General features: G+C 44.2%; 1 protein-coding gene across 1 annotated transcript; it reads left to right on the forward strand.

The window, feature by feature from the left end:
* The first annotated feature begins 3,034 nt into the window (after window positions 1–3,034).
* POGLUT1 (protein O-glucosyltransferase 1) lies at window positions 3,035–16,678 on the forward strand. Its single transcript, XM_088533166.1, has 11 exons — window positions 3,035–3,125; window positions 3,837–3,927; window positions 5,987–6,130; window positions 6,551–6,686; window positions 9,061–9,182; window positions 10,659–10,718; window positions 11,730–11,829; window positions 12,742–12,800; window positions 15,115–15,282; window positions 15,766–15,822; window positions 16,407–16,678. The coding sequence occupies exons 1-11, from the start codon at window positions 3,035–3,037 to the stop codon at window positions 16,561–16,563; spliced, it is 1,185 nt and encodes a 394-aa protein (XP_088389292.1). The 3' UTR covers window positions 16,564–16,678.
* Window positions 16,679–17,257: the final 579 nt, after the last annotated feature.

The following is a 17,257-nucleotide window of genomic DNA, read 5'->3' on the forward strand; positions in this document are numbered from 1 at the left end:
CCGAGCATTAAACAAAACTCTTCTTTGTTCAACATCTGTACACTAACTGCTTGCAAGACACAGTGTAGCCAGTATATAATACAGACAGTTCCAATCAGGCAATGAAACAACCTTTTTAAGGTACAAGGTCCAGATGCTGAGGCTCAAACATCCTCTTACAGCACACCATCTTGATAACACAGGTGGAAAGAGGAAAGTAGATTAAAAAGCCCACACTCCAAAAAAAAAAAAAAAAAAAAAAAAAGAGGTGGCAGTGATGGAACTCGTCTCAACTAATGAGCTATGGAGCCTGGTAACACTGTGTCATCTCAAAAGCACTCAGAGAAGAGAATGGGGCTTAAGAAAGAAAATTGCCATTGAGTTCAGAAAATTTAGAACTTCTTTTGTGTTTAGCACAAAAGGATGGATTAAGGGAGGAAAAAGCCTACCAGCACCCCTTCACGAGCAGACAGTAGCAACTAGCAGAAAAGCGAAACTACGCTTTTGGGAGAAACTCAAGATCTGGAAAGCAAATCACTGTCTTTAGCTCAGTCTTATAACCATCTCAGAGAATCAAACTCTTTCCCAAGCACCCTTCTTCTAACCTATGTTGAATATGTAAAACAAGGACACCAGACTTGCAGCCAAGTGATTTTCCACTCCAGGCAGATGGAACATGATGAAAGTCAGTTTGTGGGTGTTTGTGCTTGATTTGGCAGGAAAAAACATGAGGGAAGGACAGTGTTTGAGGGAGGGTATCAAAGATCAGAGCCAGATGCTCCTTCACAGAGCTCTGGATTTGCAGGAAATTAAGCAGGTAGAGAAGGTGAGGCAAAGGGTGTGTTTGAAATGAGAGTCAAGGGGTTCGAAACTTAGAGCCATCCAAGATGCTTGAGGGAAACTGCAGCACATACCAAAACCACACCACAGTGGCCCGAGGGGCTTTCATTATACAAAGCCTGGGAGAGCAGAGGCTGTAAATGCAGCTTCAAAAGGAGCCTCATCTTAAAGTCTTAGCTCTCAGGGCCTATTAAACATTTATGCTGACTACCACTCCTACTCTTTGCCTTGGAGAAAGCACCCGAAATAACCTTTGCTACCGAGCAAACTACTACAGTTCTGCTGGCTGTGTAAACGGACTAGAGGGGAGCTGTGGGAAACAACCAGAAATGGTGTTGGAACAGCACACTGATGTCTGTTTGGTGAGTGGGGAAAGAGCAGGAAAATCTAGTCTGCAACTTCAAGGGGAAGACAGAAACTAATACTAGAAATAATGAGTGGATTGGATTTGTAGAAACAACTAGGGCTGAGTGAGGCAAGCAAATATATCGAGCCTATAATCCGCTTTTGATTTTTTACCTTAAGGTTCATACTTTTGGCAGAGTTTTCCGACCAGCCTCCAGTTTTGGATCTATTACTATTGCAATTACAGAAGTGACAGACTGTAGAAGATGAAGAAACTAGATCCTGTGTAGAAAGCAAAAGGAAGACAGAAGGATTCTAGCAGAAGTTGGAAAGAAGGGATGCATCCCCCAATTTGCTGAAAAATTCTTTGGCCACGCAACACAAGTTTAAGATGAAAATACAAGACAGAAATACTCCAGATTTTTGCTGTAGGAAGCTGTTACTACTAATAGCAGATAACTACCCACAACACATTCACTTACTCACATAGTTCACGCAGTTATCCAGCTGGAGCAACAGTTGAGTGGCCAACGCCAGCTGTATACTTAGTGGGTTGCGCTGACACATTAGCAGCTTTTAGGTAGGTGTTTGGAAAGTCCCTCAAACTCATTTATTTCAACAGATGCATATATGATCCTGCAGTCTTTGTATGTATACAGAAACCCATGCCCTCTAGTCACACAGCCCACCACTGTTGATGCTAGTGTTTACTTGTGGCCTTGCACAGCAGATACTTGGGGCCCTAAGTTACCAGCTTTTGTAGATTAACAGAAGTACCAATTGCCAGAATTTGCCAGTTTTCAGGAAAGTCTCATGAGCGTCCTCAGCACATATTTTCCTCTTTGGCCCATTTTCTGGTAACTGTTTCTCCATCCAAACCTAAGGATGCCTATGAAACCCCTTCAATCTCACACAAGAGGTGTTTAGGGCAAATTTAATTGGTGCCTTGTGTGGCTAATCCTTCAGCCTTCCTGCTATGTTCAGGGACAAACTTAGTGTAAATGTGTGAGCCACTACAGAGCCTCCTCCGAGAATCCAAAATCCAGTAGTATGGATCCGGGCTCTGAAAGATGAAAGTTTGGCGTTCACATTTGAATCCTCTGACCCCAGGAAGAGAGGTGGTCCATGCCACACTCAACCTAGGGAGGAAACATCAATAAAATGATCTGGGCTGTTGTTAAGATAGCGTCAGCATAGCCCTGACCTTCCTACTTGTGTTATTTGGCTGCTTATCAGTACGGTTATCACATCCAGGCTGTATTAATGAGCCTGTCTCCTGAAGACTGGCTTCATATGGCTAAGCTGACCATTAACTGCATTCTTCAACATTGTTTGCCTTTCTCCTTAACATCCACATTCCTGAAGGGGCAGGAAGACTTGCACAAAGCAGCCTCAGTTTTTACACTGTAAGATTCAAGACTTAAACTCAGGTGATCAAACTGAGCCACGCTTGGCAGCAGCAAAATATGGGGGCTTCTTGCTTTCAGGAGCTCATGTAGACAGACCCAAGCGGCACCAGGTAGAGAAGGTTAATTTTACTCTTCATTCAGAAAGCCCGGGAGTGCCAGGCCATGAGGGCTAGCAAAGATGGCTGATAAAACCGCTCGTGCCCGACCCGTTCGGGGCTAGGGCCCACGTCCACGCTCCCCGGCGGAGCTGCGGCTGCCCTCCCCATCACGCAGGGACAGCAGGAGGCTCTGCGTGGGACCCAGCCCGCGTGGAACTACAACCCCCACCAGCCCCTGCGGCGCCCCCGCCCCGCCGCCATCTTTGTGCGGGGCGGCCGCCATCTTTGCTCGGGGCGCCGCCGTCTCTCCCCGCCCTCCGCCCGGGGCGGGGCGCGCATGCGCGGAGCGGCGCTGGCGGCAGCATGGGGCGGGCGGCCGCGGCCCTGTGGGCGCTGGCGGCGGCCGCTGCCGTGTGGTGGCCGGTGCCCGCGGCGGCGGCGGGCGGCCCGGCAGGTGAGCGAGCGAGCGAGCGAGCGGGGAGGAGGAGGGACGGGTGGCGCCCCGGGATCTCGCGGGGGCGCCGAGTACGCTACTGTTGGGCTGGAGGAGCGGCCGCTGGGAGAGGGGCCACCGCCGCCCGGCCGTTAACCGTTAGCCTAACGGCGCGGCGCCCGGGCAGGGGAGGCCTAGCCCTCTCTCTGTCTCCGTGCTGGGTTCCCTCTTATAGCGAAGCTGCCTCATCACCAGCCGAGCCCACAACCTTAACTGGGGCTGGGGGGATCACTGCTGGAGGCTCTTCGGGCCAGGGGACACGCGCTGGGTCTGTATCATTATGGAGCCAAGCACGGCTAACTCGCTTCAGTCGTCACGGTTCTCAAATGCTTGTGCGGGAAGCTGCGGTTAGTTTTGCAGCCTGCACTCAGTAAAGTCTGTGTTAAAAGAATCCCTGACACCCAGTTGGTCATGGTGTCAGTGGAGCAGTGGTGGCTGGAATGGCAGTGAGCAGAGGTCCAGCCCCGTCCCTCCTCCGGCGGCAGCCTGAGCACGTTCTCCGTCAGGCATGCTCTGCTCCACTGCATGGGAAGTACTAAGTGTGTGCTGGGATTGGAGTGCGTTGCTATTGCCCTGATGGCAGCGGGAGCAGAAATCCTCTTCAGCTCCCACAGGTTGCTCTGGGAGTGTAATGGATAAATTCCTTTCACTTTTCTTTCATGCATGTTTTAGATGCCAAATGGAAAGCAATCACTGACCAAATTAACAGAGCTGTGGAGGTCTATAAGCCATGTATAAAGGAGAATTGCAGCTGCCACCAAAGGTGAGAGACTGGGTTCGTTTTCCTGGACAGGCCCCTGGCCCTCAAAGGGAATAGCCATTCCAGCACTAAAGGATGGGAATTACCATGAAATACAGAGAGCTAGGGACTTCTATATGTGGATGCAGGATACCTGTGGATACTACAAGGGCTAAGCTGTCCCATAGACCTAGCCAGTTTAAGATTGACATCTGTTTCTACTGACAGAGCATGGCTGCAGTATGGAGAATTACATTCCAGATATCTAGGCTATAATTGTCATGTAGGTAGAGACTGTAGGACTGTATTATTTTGGGCATCTCTAAGCTTTTTTTTTTTTTTTTTTTTTAAGCTAAAAGAGGAAGGGGGGATACAGGGAGGAGGAGTACAGGGAAGAGTGAAAATATTAATTCTTCCATCTTTAGGATCAGGTTTCCAAACACAGATGCCCAGCTTTAAGTTCCCTCTTTAAAAATAAATAAATAAATGAAAACACCCTTTAACTGTACCATTTATTTTGAGGCTGAGACTAGGTACTATATTGATTTTTAAAATCGGATGGATGATTCATGTTAGGCAGCTGTTTGTATGCTGTGCCTGGAGCTTTTGATCTTCACTGTTCTTGAAATACTGGTGAGGGAAAGCCTCTTGTAGCTTCATTTCCCAGTCTTTTTCCTCATTCCAAATCTGCTAGAGCCTGAGGATATCACTTAAGCTTTAAACATACATGCCATCGTCTCCTGCCTGGCTTTGGTGAGAGCCCAAAGCCCCTTCCCAGGTGCTTACAGCCTCTGAACTTGCTTCAGAACGTGACAATTGATAGTAACAGAAAGTTACAGTTGCTGTGGGCCCCAAACATAGTTTTCACTGTAGTGTGGTTTATTTAAGGGTTGTAGTGAAGCACGGGTACTCTATAGTGACAAGCATTATAAAAGAATCAAGCAAGATAATATAGCGTGTGCACTGTGTGTCACTAAGAAACCCGACTCGTTTTGCTAGCTGATTTGGAGATCTTTAAATGCTCAGCAGAACAGCGAAAGCCCTGCCTTCCCCCATGTAGTAGATTCTACTTGTGTCTGGTTTTCTGCCACTCAGTGGACAATGACTGGAGGTCCAAACTCGTTAGTGACAACTGGAAGGTAGTGACCTAAATTAACATGACGTGGATGTGCCATAAATCTCTCCTATTCTCATCCTGTTTTCATGCACGTTCCGTTTCCATCCCTGCCTGACAGCTCATCCCATGGTTGGCCCATCTGTTAAGCAGCATTTTTTATGTAGTTTTATAATCTTATACCTGTTTAAACATTGTAGTGTTATATTAAACCAAGGCATCAATATAGTATCATCAAGAAATAGAGAGGAGTTCTCCATGGTTGCTCTCATCTGACCGTTTTCCTAACTGCTCCAAGCAATTAGATCTGAGGATCTTCAAACTGACATAAACTGCGTTCTACTTCTCCTGTCTTGTATTACATATATTTGGATCTGTGTTTTCATATTTCATTCCTGGAGCTCGCTGGTGGTGTGCAGGTGTCACAGAGCGTACTCTGCTTAGGCTCGGTGCCCTGGACTGGTTTTCACCGAGCACAGCGTGACTGGACAGTGCTGCTTCTTGAGACTGACTCTTAACTTGCATTTTTATGGCTAAATAGCATCACACTCTATGAGGAAATTGGTCTTGAAGTAGCCTGGCATTCCTGGAAGGCCAGAGCTCCAGGTGCAGGATTCAAACATTAAATAAGATAAAAGCTTTTAATCGTAACATGTCAAGGTGTGTAAGGTGCTTTCCAGGAGAGTAGCTGGAGTTGTCTGTGTTGACTGCATTTCCGAGTCCTGTGTTGGGCTTTTTGTTTGGGCAGGCAGCGGGTAGGTAATCAGAGAGCAAGGCTAGGATCTTATGGTCTCTGAGTAGCATCTGTTTGGTGTGAGCTGAATTGAATCCTCTCTAGTACCATGTATAGGAGAGCTCCTGGAAGCTACACTGAGCTTACCTTAGAAGCCTCTCTTGTATGCTGCAGTAATTTATGTGCAGTATCCTCCCTGCTGTGCCTAATGGTGGCTGGTATTTGCTCTATTTCAGCGTCTGGAAGCAGGACCTGGCTCCATTTCAAGGTGGCATTTCCAAGGAGATAATATCAGATGTGGTGAGCCGGAAGCTTGGAACACACTACCAAATCATTAAGAACAAGTTATATCGTGAGCATGACTGCATGTTCCCTGCAAGGTGAGAGTCATGCAGAATATCCTTCTCCCTAACCAGGACACAAGAGTATTTCCAAGCCTGCCAAGTTTAAAAGTCATCGAGCAAATGATATTTCAGAGTTCTGAATTTCTTAACAGGGTCAGAGCCTACAAGATTATGTATGAGACTGAAACGTAGGCAAGAAGTAAAAGTCACTATTGCACCTCATTGTACAGAGCATAAGATAAATGTGGGATCCCAGAGACAGCTATGGATTGGGGCTGCTGTAGCAGGGTAGGTGGCTTCATTGGCATCTGTGCTGGAGCTCAGCGCTGCTATAGGCAATTCCAGCCTGAATTAAGGTATGGTTCAGATTCACCATCTCTCCTGCTTCTACACAGACTGCAAAAGCCTTCCGAGAGAACAAGCACAGTTCCTGGAGTATGTGTCATTTTTCCACAGATGCAGTGGAGTGGAGCATTTCCTTCTGGGGATCATCAACCGACTCCCAGACATGGAGATGGTGATCAATGTGCGAGACTACCCCCAAGTCCTCAAGTGGATGAAGCCTCTTATCCCAGTCTTCTCTTTCAGTAAGGTGAGGGGTTCACATGCTGGGCAATTCTGAGACTTACATCCTCTTTTTTCTTTGGCCCCTGTCTTTGAAGGTGGTCGTCCAAAGATCTCTTTTGCGTCAAAATTGTTTGTTCTATTTTGCTCTTTATGTTCCTTCCTACTTCCAGTTTTCTAGCACAGAGACTTGGAGGCTTATTCAATGGAATAGTTTTTACCCCTCATTAGCTCCTTTTCCAGGTCAAAAATACACTTCTGCCGCAGTGAAGTGCTGCACAGCTAGGTGAGATGTGTGCCAGCATCACTGATTTGCTACAGTGCCTCTGTTAAAAGTGTAGCTCAGAAAACGTGATCCTCAGTCAGCTGCCATACAGCTAGGCTGAGTTAATATGTAAATCTTGGGTCTCTCTTGATACCATAGATAAATATTCTTCATCTTCTTTTCTGTGATATTTTTGTCTTCTGTTAACCCTTTTCCCCATATTCTTTACTCCATCCACATACACACTCTTTATCTCTCCCTTGCCAGACTGCAGATCTCTACTGCCTATTCTCTTGCCTCTGGCATTGCCAAGCTTGAGTGTAGCAAATCAGTGTCCCAACCTTTTCACCAAAATATCCTTGCACTTCATGTCTCAGCAAATCTTGTTCTGGCTCAGGGTGGTCCAACATGCCCAAATTCTGAATTTTGTCTAGTCCTGTTCTTTTTCTTGACTGAAAGGGTTTGCCCTTGCAAGCCATAACAGGTGCAGAATGAAGGAATAAACCATTGGTTCTCACTAACTCGGGAACCTGATTCTATTTCTGCTAACTTGTAAGTATGTTACCCTAGACCCTGGTCTTTAGCTCATGCAGTCCAAACTCTCATATGATTCATAGTCATTACATAGTAGTTCCCAGCCATCCTAAAACTATCTCTGCAGATTTTAATACAGCTTTGCAAGCACTGTCATTCAAGAACTGTGGTCTTTGCAGGATGCAGTAGTAAAACTAACTGTGTTACTCCTTGACCCTAGCACAACCTTAGTTCTAGCTGGCAGGACCCAAGTAGGTGCAGAATAGGCTGCAATAGCTTTCTCTTCACACAGATGTATTCATCATCCTTCCCTGGGAGGCTTGCAGAAGCCAGCTGGACGCAGAGTTCTCCAGTCCTTGTTCAGTATCTGAACCGTGACCTCAGCCCTAGCCTTAACCGTAACGGAGTGATTCAGACCCAGCTCCTACGTAAGCAGCCAGTGCTAGCCTCTACCGGAAGGAGGAGGCTTAGGTTTGATGCCAAAGGTATAAAGGATTGAGTGCTTCTTGTGCATCCTGGAAGGCCCAGAGGGCTAGGGTGATGTCTGGAATTGGCATGGTTTGATGTCAGTGCCAACACAATGTGTCCAAGGAGATCACAGAAGCACAAACTCATTTAGGTTGAAAGGAACCTGAGGAGGAGAGCTGATTCTCTGGTTCAGCACCCTACTGAGAGCACCATGAGTTGGCTCATGGTGCTTGTGGCTCGTCCTGCCCAACTCTGAGTATTGCTAGGATAGGGATTCCACAGGCTTCCTGGGCACCTGCTGCAGCATTCGACCTCGCTCTCAGTGAAAACATGTTTCCTGATATCTACTTGCAATTACCTGTATTATAATCAGTGTCTCTTGCCTCTCATTCTGTCTCAGTGCACTTCTGAAAAGAGTCTGCCTGTACCTTTTCTCAACCCTCCTGTTAGGTGGTAGAAGATAGCAATTATATCCCCCCTCGCCTTCTGTTCTCATGGATGAACAAACCTGGTTCTTCTGGTCCTCCCATGCACACAGCTGAACTCCGTGAGCAAATGCCTTCTCGGCAGTGGAAGAGCAGCTCTGCTAACTTGCTGACAGGAAGGCATGATGAGGAAAATTAGATTAAGTGAAGCCAGAATTTGACTCGTCTCTCACTGATAACAACTTGGCATGGTACCAAACTGAATTATTTATCCCAAAGAGAACTTTGATAGTTGTTGAAAACCAGCAAGAAAACAGCTACCCTCTGGATGGATGGCTTAGCATTCAAAATCATGAAAATCATGTGTTGTCTTGCAGCAAGTTGCAGCTTCTTTAGTTTCATAGAAAATAGGTTGGAAGGAACCTCAGGAGGTTGTTTGTTCTAGTGCCCTGTTCAGAGCAGGACTAAATATGAAATATACATGCTGAAATAACACTTGCTTTTTTTCTCTGTTGGGGTTGTCTTGGTGTGATCCCCAGAAATCCAGTAGTGATCATAGAGCTCCAGTGGTTGCTTACAAGACAGTAACAGAAAAAACAGGCAGAACTCCTGAAAGGAGTCTGTCTTGCTGACTGAGTCATTCAGAAAACTAAGTTAAGTGTTACTTGTACTCCTAGATTCCTCTTAACTACAATCTCCTTTTTCTTAAGACACCTGAATACAGTGATATCATGTATCCTGCGTGGACGTTTTGGGAAGGAGGACCAGCTGTTTGGCCAATTTACCCGACAGGTTTAGGGCGCTGGGATCTCATGAGAGAGGACCTGAGGAGGTATGTTGTGTGAAGGCAGATGCTGGGTGGGGAGGCACAACAATGAGTCTATCTCGGTAAAAGTTTTCTAGCACCATGGAAGCTCTGGGGCAATATTGAAGTCCTGGGGTCCAATCTGTTGGCTCTGATAAACTGCATACAGCCGAAGTGCTGCGTAAGAATTCTTCATGGAAACCTTGCATGGTGCAGCCAGAAGTTACAGTTAGCTTCTCTATTTCCAGCCCTTTTGCAAGGCACACAGTCAAAGCCTGATTACTGTCATTTTCAGTGGGATAGAGCTGGTCATTAAAGCAGTAGTTGTTATCACTTGTCTGCAGAAATCTTCCTCAACACATGGCAATATTCTCCTTTGTTTCCAGCTACTTCTGTAGGATCCATGTTTTTGTTTTTTCCACTGCAGAGATGATCCAAACTGTTTGTATAAGCTTCTGGAAGGGTGAAGGAAAAGCCTTCCTCAGACCTACCTTCACTTGAGGGCTGCAGTTGTGCACCAGAGAAACCTGGAATCATTCCCAGGGAGCAAGAGTCATTACTGGGCTCAGATGGGCTAGAAAGATGGAACATGTTTCTGACAGGAAGTCTGTCTTCTGGCAAATCTTTGACTGTTAGCAGAATAAGGAGTTGTTTCTCCTGAAAAGTGACGTAAAAGAATGTAACAGTGAGTGAAAATAGAAACGCAACAAGGGGTGGGGGGGAAAAAGATATATGTCAGTTGATATCAGAATGCCATACATGTCCAAAACCTGAAGACTTGTGGGATTAGTCATAGTTGAATGCTAATGTGCTATAATGTAATATAGAAGATGTCCGAAGCATTTACTTATCCTTGCATTTCCAGCAGGCCTCACTGACAGCTCTGGGTTACATGCAGAGGCAAAGATCAGTCTGCACAGATGAGGTTGGGGATCAGGACCTACATATCTGGCCAGGTGCAAAAAATAATAATAAAAAAAAAAATCCTCTGAGGGAGAGAGAAGGCATATGAGGACTATTCTGCAGGATTTACTTTAAAGATATTTAGGGAAACAACAAGCCCATGTGTTTTAAACACAAAACAACATTTTCTTTGTAAAAAGAGGAATGTGATAACAGTTAGAAATTCTGTATAGTCATTTTGCACTATGCATATTCAGTGAAATGAAGAGCAGTAAAGGAGCAATGTAAATGGTATATTCAAATTTTTGGAAAATGTTAATATTCTTAAAGCAAAGGTTTGATAAGAGTTTTTGTGTGTAATTTATTCTTTTGACTGTAACTCTGAAAAGTAGCCTATATCATGTTGCTTTGAACAGAATTATTCACAGGAAAACCTGTTTCATTGGACCTGACTGAGAATTTTTTTTTCTGATATAATGAAGAAAGTGATTGCCAATAAAAATGAGGAATAATAAAATGAGATCATGCTGTGAAAACTGATGAGCACTGTTTTATGGTTTTATTAAATCATTTATTGCCATGTATAAAAAATATTTTCAGATCTGCAGAAAAATGGCCATGGATGAAAAAAATCTCCAAGGGATATTTCCGGGGATCCAGGTGAGTACATCTACCTGCAGCAGGAGATCCTGCTAGCATATACCCTTCCAGTTCTCTGTAAATGGAATTTTTTGTATCTCCAAGACCTAAGCAAGTGTAACCTAGAATAGATTATTAAAAGGAAAGCAAGACATTTTGTGCAGCAGCATTTCACCATTAATGCTTCTCCTTAAGAGCTGCCATTTGCAGCTAATTTCTTATTATAAGTCTAATACTAGAAACAAGTTGTGATGAATTTGCTGCTTTATTTCTTAATGAGTAAAACTGTCTGCCTAGGAACCAACTTCTTTCCTTCTGTGATGGGGACTGCAGGTGCATGATACAAATGTGAAGATTTGGTATTGCTGTACCAGCTTCTTGACAGTGTGAATTCTTCGTTCTCTACGAAAGTGCTCTGCAGTGATTCAGCAAGTGTTCTTGCATTAGTTACCTGAGAGTTGGGGGTAAGAGAGGAGCAGACTTTCTCCCTCTCTAGTGACAATTTGAAAATGGTGTTGACCCCTACATGTCCTTGTTTCCCCACATGATTCTGTTTTAGGGGTGGACTTGATATGTAACTGTTAAGAGATAGGCTTAGGAGATCTCGGGGAACTCATAGCATCATTTATAGTAGTGATTTAAATTAGTTTGTGTCATACAGATCAGCATCAAAGATGCTTAGCATCACTTCAACTTCTCTGATTTGGGACATTAAACTATTCAGTACCTGTAAGATCAAGTCTGAAAGAGAAAATCTCTGCTGAGTTGTCCTGGGAATGGCTTAAATAATGCTATTACATGTTTAATATTTTATCATAAGTGAAGAAAATAAACATGGCCTCAAATCATTCCAGTACATGCAACTCTTCTGTGAATGTACACATGGGCAGAAGTATACTATGTGGTAGGCACCAACTGCTATTTTCTGGGGGCATAAAAGGTCAGCCTCGTGAAGAAGTAGGATCTTGAGCCCTGAATGTTTTTAGCTGTGTAGGGTCAGATGGATTGAAAATGGTGGCATTTCTTTTGCAGAACGAGCCCTGAGAGAGATCCCCTCATACTGCTGTCCCGAGAAAACCCAGAACTCGTGGATGCCGAGTACACTAAAAACCAGGCCTGGAAATCTGAGAAGGTGTGTGTGTTTTGTCTGTTTTCTCCAGGTGCAAGCCACAAAGGACCTGGCAAGATGGCTTTGATGGCAGAGATGCATCTTGTGGAGAACTGTGGATGCTTCTCTAGGGTGGAGGAGGCTCTCTGATAGCTGAGAGGAAGGAGCCTCTAGAGTCTGGCAGGCCAACTGTTTTTTCCACCTACATTTTTTTTGTACAAAAAACCTAGGACAGTTAAAAAAATGAAACAATAGAGCACAGCCCCCTCTGTAGTGGTGAAATAAGAGACTAAGGCCATAGAATAGGGCTCAGTGAACTACTTACTAGATTCTGAAGTGTTTAAAACATCAGGGGTTTAGTAAGATTCCAGGCTCTGCCCTTCAACTTTGGGGTCTCTCTCCACTCTCTTGGGTTTAAGGCTGCTGTTGAAGAGTGGGTGCCCTTTCACTGTATCCATCCTGATCATCTTCATAGCTACAAAATTAACTTAGCTTTTTCCTTCCAGACACAGATTGCCTGTGTGCTGTCCTGTCTTCAAAGCCTTTTCTTTTCATCTCTATCTCTTTGTCTTGTTGCTGACAACTTTCTGGTAACTGCTACTTAAAAGTTTTTAGTTTTATAGTTACTCCACAGTCCTGCTCTCTGCAGACAATCTTGGCTAATCCAGCTACATTTGGCTTCAGACAGTCCATTGTCCGGTTTTCAGCTCTGTAGCTGCCAACTTAACATCATCATTACTCTTACTGAACTTTTTTTTTTCTCAGCTGAAGGCCTGGGAATCCTTTATAACACTTCTAAAAATCCACCAGAGAAGACTTTCTTGTAAATGGGTCTGGAAGAATTTGGGATTTCGGCTTATTTCGAGTTAACTCAGAAGGAAAATTAATATAAAATCACTGTATAAAATGTATTTTTAAAATTCTCTTTATTTTAAGGACACCCTAGGGAAACCTCCTGCAAAGGAAATTCCACTGGTTGATCACTGCAAATACAAGTAAGAGTTTTGATCAGTAAAACTGTTCAAGGGCTATGTTTTATTACTTTGCTTGTACAGTCTATTGTGTTTCTCTTGCCCTTTTTTTTCCCTCCCCTCAAGATCTAATTCCTGCAGCAAATTTCATGCACAAAGCACGGAAAGCCTACAAGCATGCATAAAGCCAGTTGAAAATTTGGGAGCTTAGCTTGGCCACTTTCAGTGCCATCTTTCTCCATCATGTGTGGAGAAACAAAGTGCTTTGGGGAAAGCAAAGATTTTATATCAACAATAAAATATAGATCAAAAATGCACTTATTTTTACAAACTTCCTAGTCAAAAAGACTTTAAATATTTTTTTCTTTAAATTCCTGTGCCAAGCAGTGGGTTATTTTTTCGGTGCTATAGTCGGAGCATTAGTATCTTCAAAGACATAAAGAACTAGGGAATCAATCGTTGATGTGCATGTGCAAGTAAGTGTTGCCATTGGATGTATATAATGAAAGAGAGAACCAAGAATATGATTGGGTGCATAACAGCATTCATACTTAGTATGTTCTTTGGCGAAATATGGTTTTGATTGTATAAAGGATTATTATTATTATTTTCATCCTTTTTTAGTTTAATATGCTTGTGGGTTTTTTTTTGTAAAAAAAAATATATATATATATATATATATATATATATATATATATACACACTGTTTTATTTTGTTTTATAATAGTTTAGTGATGATTCTACCAGCTAGAATCTGCTGATTGAAGAACTTAGCGATTTGGCTGGATCTTTGTTTTTGTGCAAACATGATGAATTTTTCTCATTTTATGTTCTACTAGGCTGTTCTCATGACTTTTCCCTTCCGATACGCACAGAATTCCCCAACACCTGATGCCTCCTAAGCCCCTTTGTACACAACAGCCTGAGACATCCTCACATCCTTGTGTCATGGCCCAGTTTGGTAGCTGTCATCAGTAGTCTTTTGAGCATCGTGGGCTCTATCCATGGACTAGCCCTGCAGTGGTCCTGCATTATTGAGTTTCAGCTGTGGGTAGCATAGGTGTAGAGAGGCTGTAATCGCACTACCTACAACAGCTCTCTAACAGAGAAGTCTGTGCAAGGGTTGGGAGAGCCAGTGTCTGGTAGGTTCCGCTTGGATTTCTCCCTGCTTCCCTCAGTTAGATGCCCTCCCAGCCTGTCTGAAAGCAGCCCTGTAGTGACTTGGCTGAGGTCACGAATGATGGGAGCAATGTCTGGAGTTGGATGGAAACAGTTCCTCGCTTCCAGACCACTGTTCTTGTCACGTCCCTGAGTGTTTATTCAGTTCCTAACACAATGGGCTCCTCGACCCTGCCTTCAGCTCCTGGGTGCTGCTACAGTAACAGACATAATCCAGAATAATTGTAAATCTACTTCCTTCCACTTAGTGCTGCCCTGGGCTTTGTTATAATCCCCGTCACACCCAGAGTAGCTGCATTAAAGGAAGAGTTCCCTTTCCCCAGCCCCAAATGTGTGTCTTCAAAGATATGTGTACCGAGCGTTCTTACCCATAAGAAAAACAGCTTTATAGATTAATAGAGAAAAATGGATTTAAAAAAGTAAACAAGTAAATAAACAAACATACCTCTGAGATACAGTTTTCTAACAAAGTTTGCTAACAAAAACCCCCTTCTCCCAGATCCAAGTCCATCTTACTAATTTGGCAGAAAATATTGGAAAAGAGAGTTGTTGATTCTTTCTTATCGGCAAAGTCATTTATTCTGTGCTAGCCTATTTCACCCCCTGTGTTTTTATTCCCAAGTTAATATTGTTTCCCTTCAGATTAAAGCAGGATCCTAGGGGGCAGAGGAAAGGCTGGGGTAGATAATGTCAAAGCAGAACCATGATCAAAATAAATTCATTGTAAAGATGTGGGAAAAGAGCTCCTTGTGGGAATAGAATCTCTGGAGTAGTGTAGAATCACAGGGACAGCATCAAAGTTGTGACCCTCTGTGACGTGTTTGCCATGGCCTGGGAGGTCTCCTTTGGTTTGTCACCCGTGGATGTCTGTATCAGAGGTAAAGCTTCATCTCTGAGCTTTCTCCCCCAATTTTGACAGGCATCAGAAAGTCACCGAGTACATCCTTAACTTCATTAACACTGGGGAGCTTCAAAAAGAAATCTTCTTTTTTTTCTAGTGACAGATGCCTCACTCAGTGTGAGAGGGACCCTCCTACCTGTTATCTGTGAGAGAAAGCTGACCTATCCTTCAGAGGCCAATTTCTTAGCAGAGCAGGTAGCGTTTTCTTGTAAAAGGGCAAGTGTAATTGGGTCCCTGTTTTTGCTTGTACTTTTAAAGGTACCTGTTTAATTTCCGGGGAGTGGCTGCCAGTTTCCGGTTCAAGCACCTTTTCTTGTGTGGTTCGCTCGTCTTTCACGTTGGAGAAGAGTGGCTGGAATTCTTCTACCCTCAGCTGAAGCCTTGGGTTCACTACATCCCTGTCAAAGCAGACCTCTCCGACGTCAGGTGCGAGCCCTGCAGTGTGCTCAGCAGAGCAGCGCGTGCTGCAAGAAAGCACTGCCCTGTTTGGAGAGGGGGCTGGTTTGTGTTACGCTGAGAATGGCAGCAAGGCATTTGGAGGTCCTGTTCTTTTCTCTTTATAACCACCCCCTGAAGAATCTCATGCTCTTATTGCCTAGAAAGTCCGAGTTTCAGTGTGGCACTCGGATCTCCCTGACTTCAGCAAGGTACAAGGTGTTTTAGCAGCTGTGCTGCCCGGGTAGGAGGCAGAGGAGTGTGTTGTTGGGCTGAGCACGTCGGTTTCCAGAGTTCAGCTTGTCCAGGGCTGTTACGGGATAAATGGCAACTTTCCTCCCTGCTGTGAAATGAGGAGCGCTCACCCCACACTCAGTTCTGAATCCTTAGTCTCCTCCTTGCAGCAGTCTAGCCAAGGCCTGATGTTCTCTGTTGAGCTAGATGTCTCATAGTAATTTTTTGCCTTCATTTTAGGGAGCTCTTGCACTTTGTGAAGGAAAATGATGCCATAGCACAAGAAATTTCGGAGAGGTAAGTTGTATTTCCCATATGTGTGTCTGTCAGGCACTCTTTTTCTGAAGCACCTATCAAAGACAGCGTGGTACTAATAGGGTAAAGTATATTTATCTTCTGTAGTAACAGCAGGGGCGTTGGAGAACTCATAACAAGGGGAACAGGAAAACAAGATTATGCTTTAGGTCTTCAGTTCAGATGTGATCCATGTCAGGAATCCCACTGAATGCTATAGGGAGTTAGAAGTTTCGGTCTCAATATGAAATGAGTTGACCTCTGGGAACCAAGTCTGCATTATAAATATTATATATCCAGTCTGGCAGTGACTGGCTTCAGAAGCAGCACGAACCACTGTTGTTCAGGGCCTATCTGGGATAATAAATATTATTTCAAATAGCAAATACCATCTTGAGGATAACAAAAGCACTGCAAGCTTTGGAGCGATGAGAGTAAATGAAGGTTGTGAAATTAAAGTCAATAGTACTAAGCAATGTTTGCTGTTTCACACTGAAAAACAGAAGAGCTGATAGACATATAAAACAAAACCACAGACTTTTGTAGCAACTGAGGGTTGGTTCTGACTGTGTCTGGTGTGTCTCTAGGGGACGCCAGTTCATCACTGAGCACTTGCAGATGGAGGATGTCTCTTGCTACTGGGAGCATCTGCTGACCGAGTACTCCCAAACACTGACTTACAAAGTGAAAAGGAAGAAAAACTACAATGAGATTACTTCTGAACGGCTGAAAACAGAACTGTAGGTTCTGTGGTTTTCTTAGTGCCTCAGACTGATCTCTGTGGAAATCTGAAGACCCGTGTACCTTCCTTCTAGTTTTCCTAGGCTTATTGTCCTTAACACTAAAACTGCAGAGCACAGCAACAGGCTAACTTTAAAAATCTTCCATACGATGGGACCCACCTAAACTGTTGCAATAAGGGCATTAAATAGAATGTTAGATGCTGAGTATTTAATGGAGTAGCTGTGCTGGTGCCTGGAATAGGGATGTAGGCATTTGGGACTCGGAATAATCCTAAATCCCATCCAGTCAATGATGTACAGTCTGTTAATTTGACTGGATTTTTTATCAGGTCCTTTGAAATTGTGTCCACAATGCCCAAACTGTGAGGCCCACTCAACAGGGACAGATCAGCAATGTTTTCTAACATGTGTGATGACACTTAGGATACTATGCCTTCCCTCAGCAGCAGTGACTGGGTTTGGGGATACCCTTCTTAGATAGCTTAAGAATTTTTTGTTTTCTCCTAAAGTTTTTATCTGGTTTCTAAAGCAAGGTTGCAATGGGCTGTGAAAAGGACGAGTTCTCCTTGCACACGTGAATTACCTACCTCAGAGGGAAGCTGCCGGCGGTGATGGTGATTTTGCCACAGTGCTAGGGAGCAGACAAGCAGCGGGTAGTTGACGTAAGGACAGTCCATCCTCTGACAGATCTGCTT

This window comes from Tinamus guttatus, unplaced genomic scaffold, assembly GCF_059628265.1.
Source record: "Tinamus guttatus ecotype Peru unplaced genomic scaffold, ASM5962826v1 Tinamus_guttatus_pri_ptg000035l, whole genome shotgun sequence".
In the NCBI taxonomy this organism is placed as follows: Eukaryota; Metazoa; Chordata; class Aves; order Tinamiformes; family Tinamidae; genus Tinamus; species Tinamus guttatus.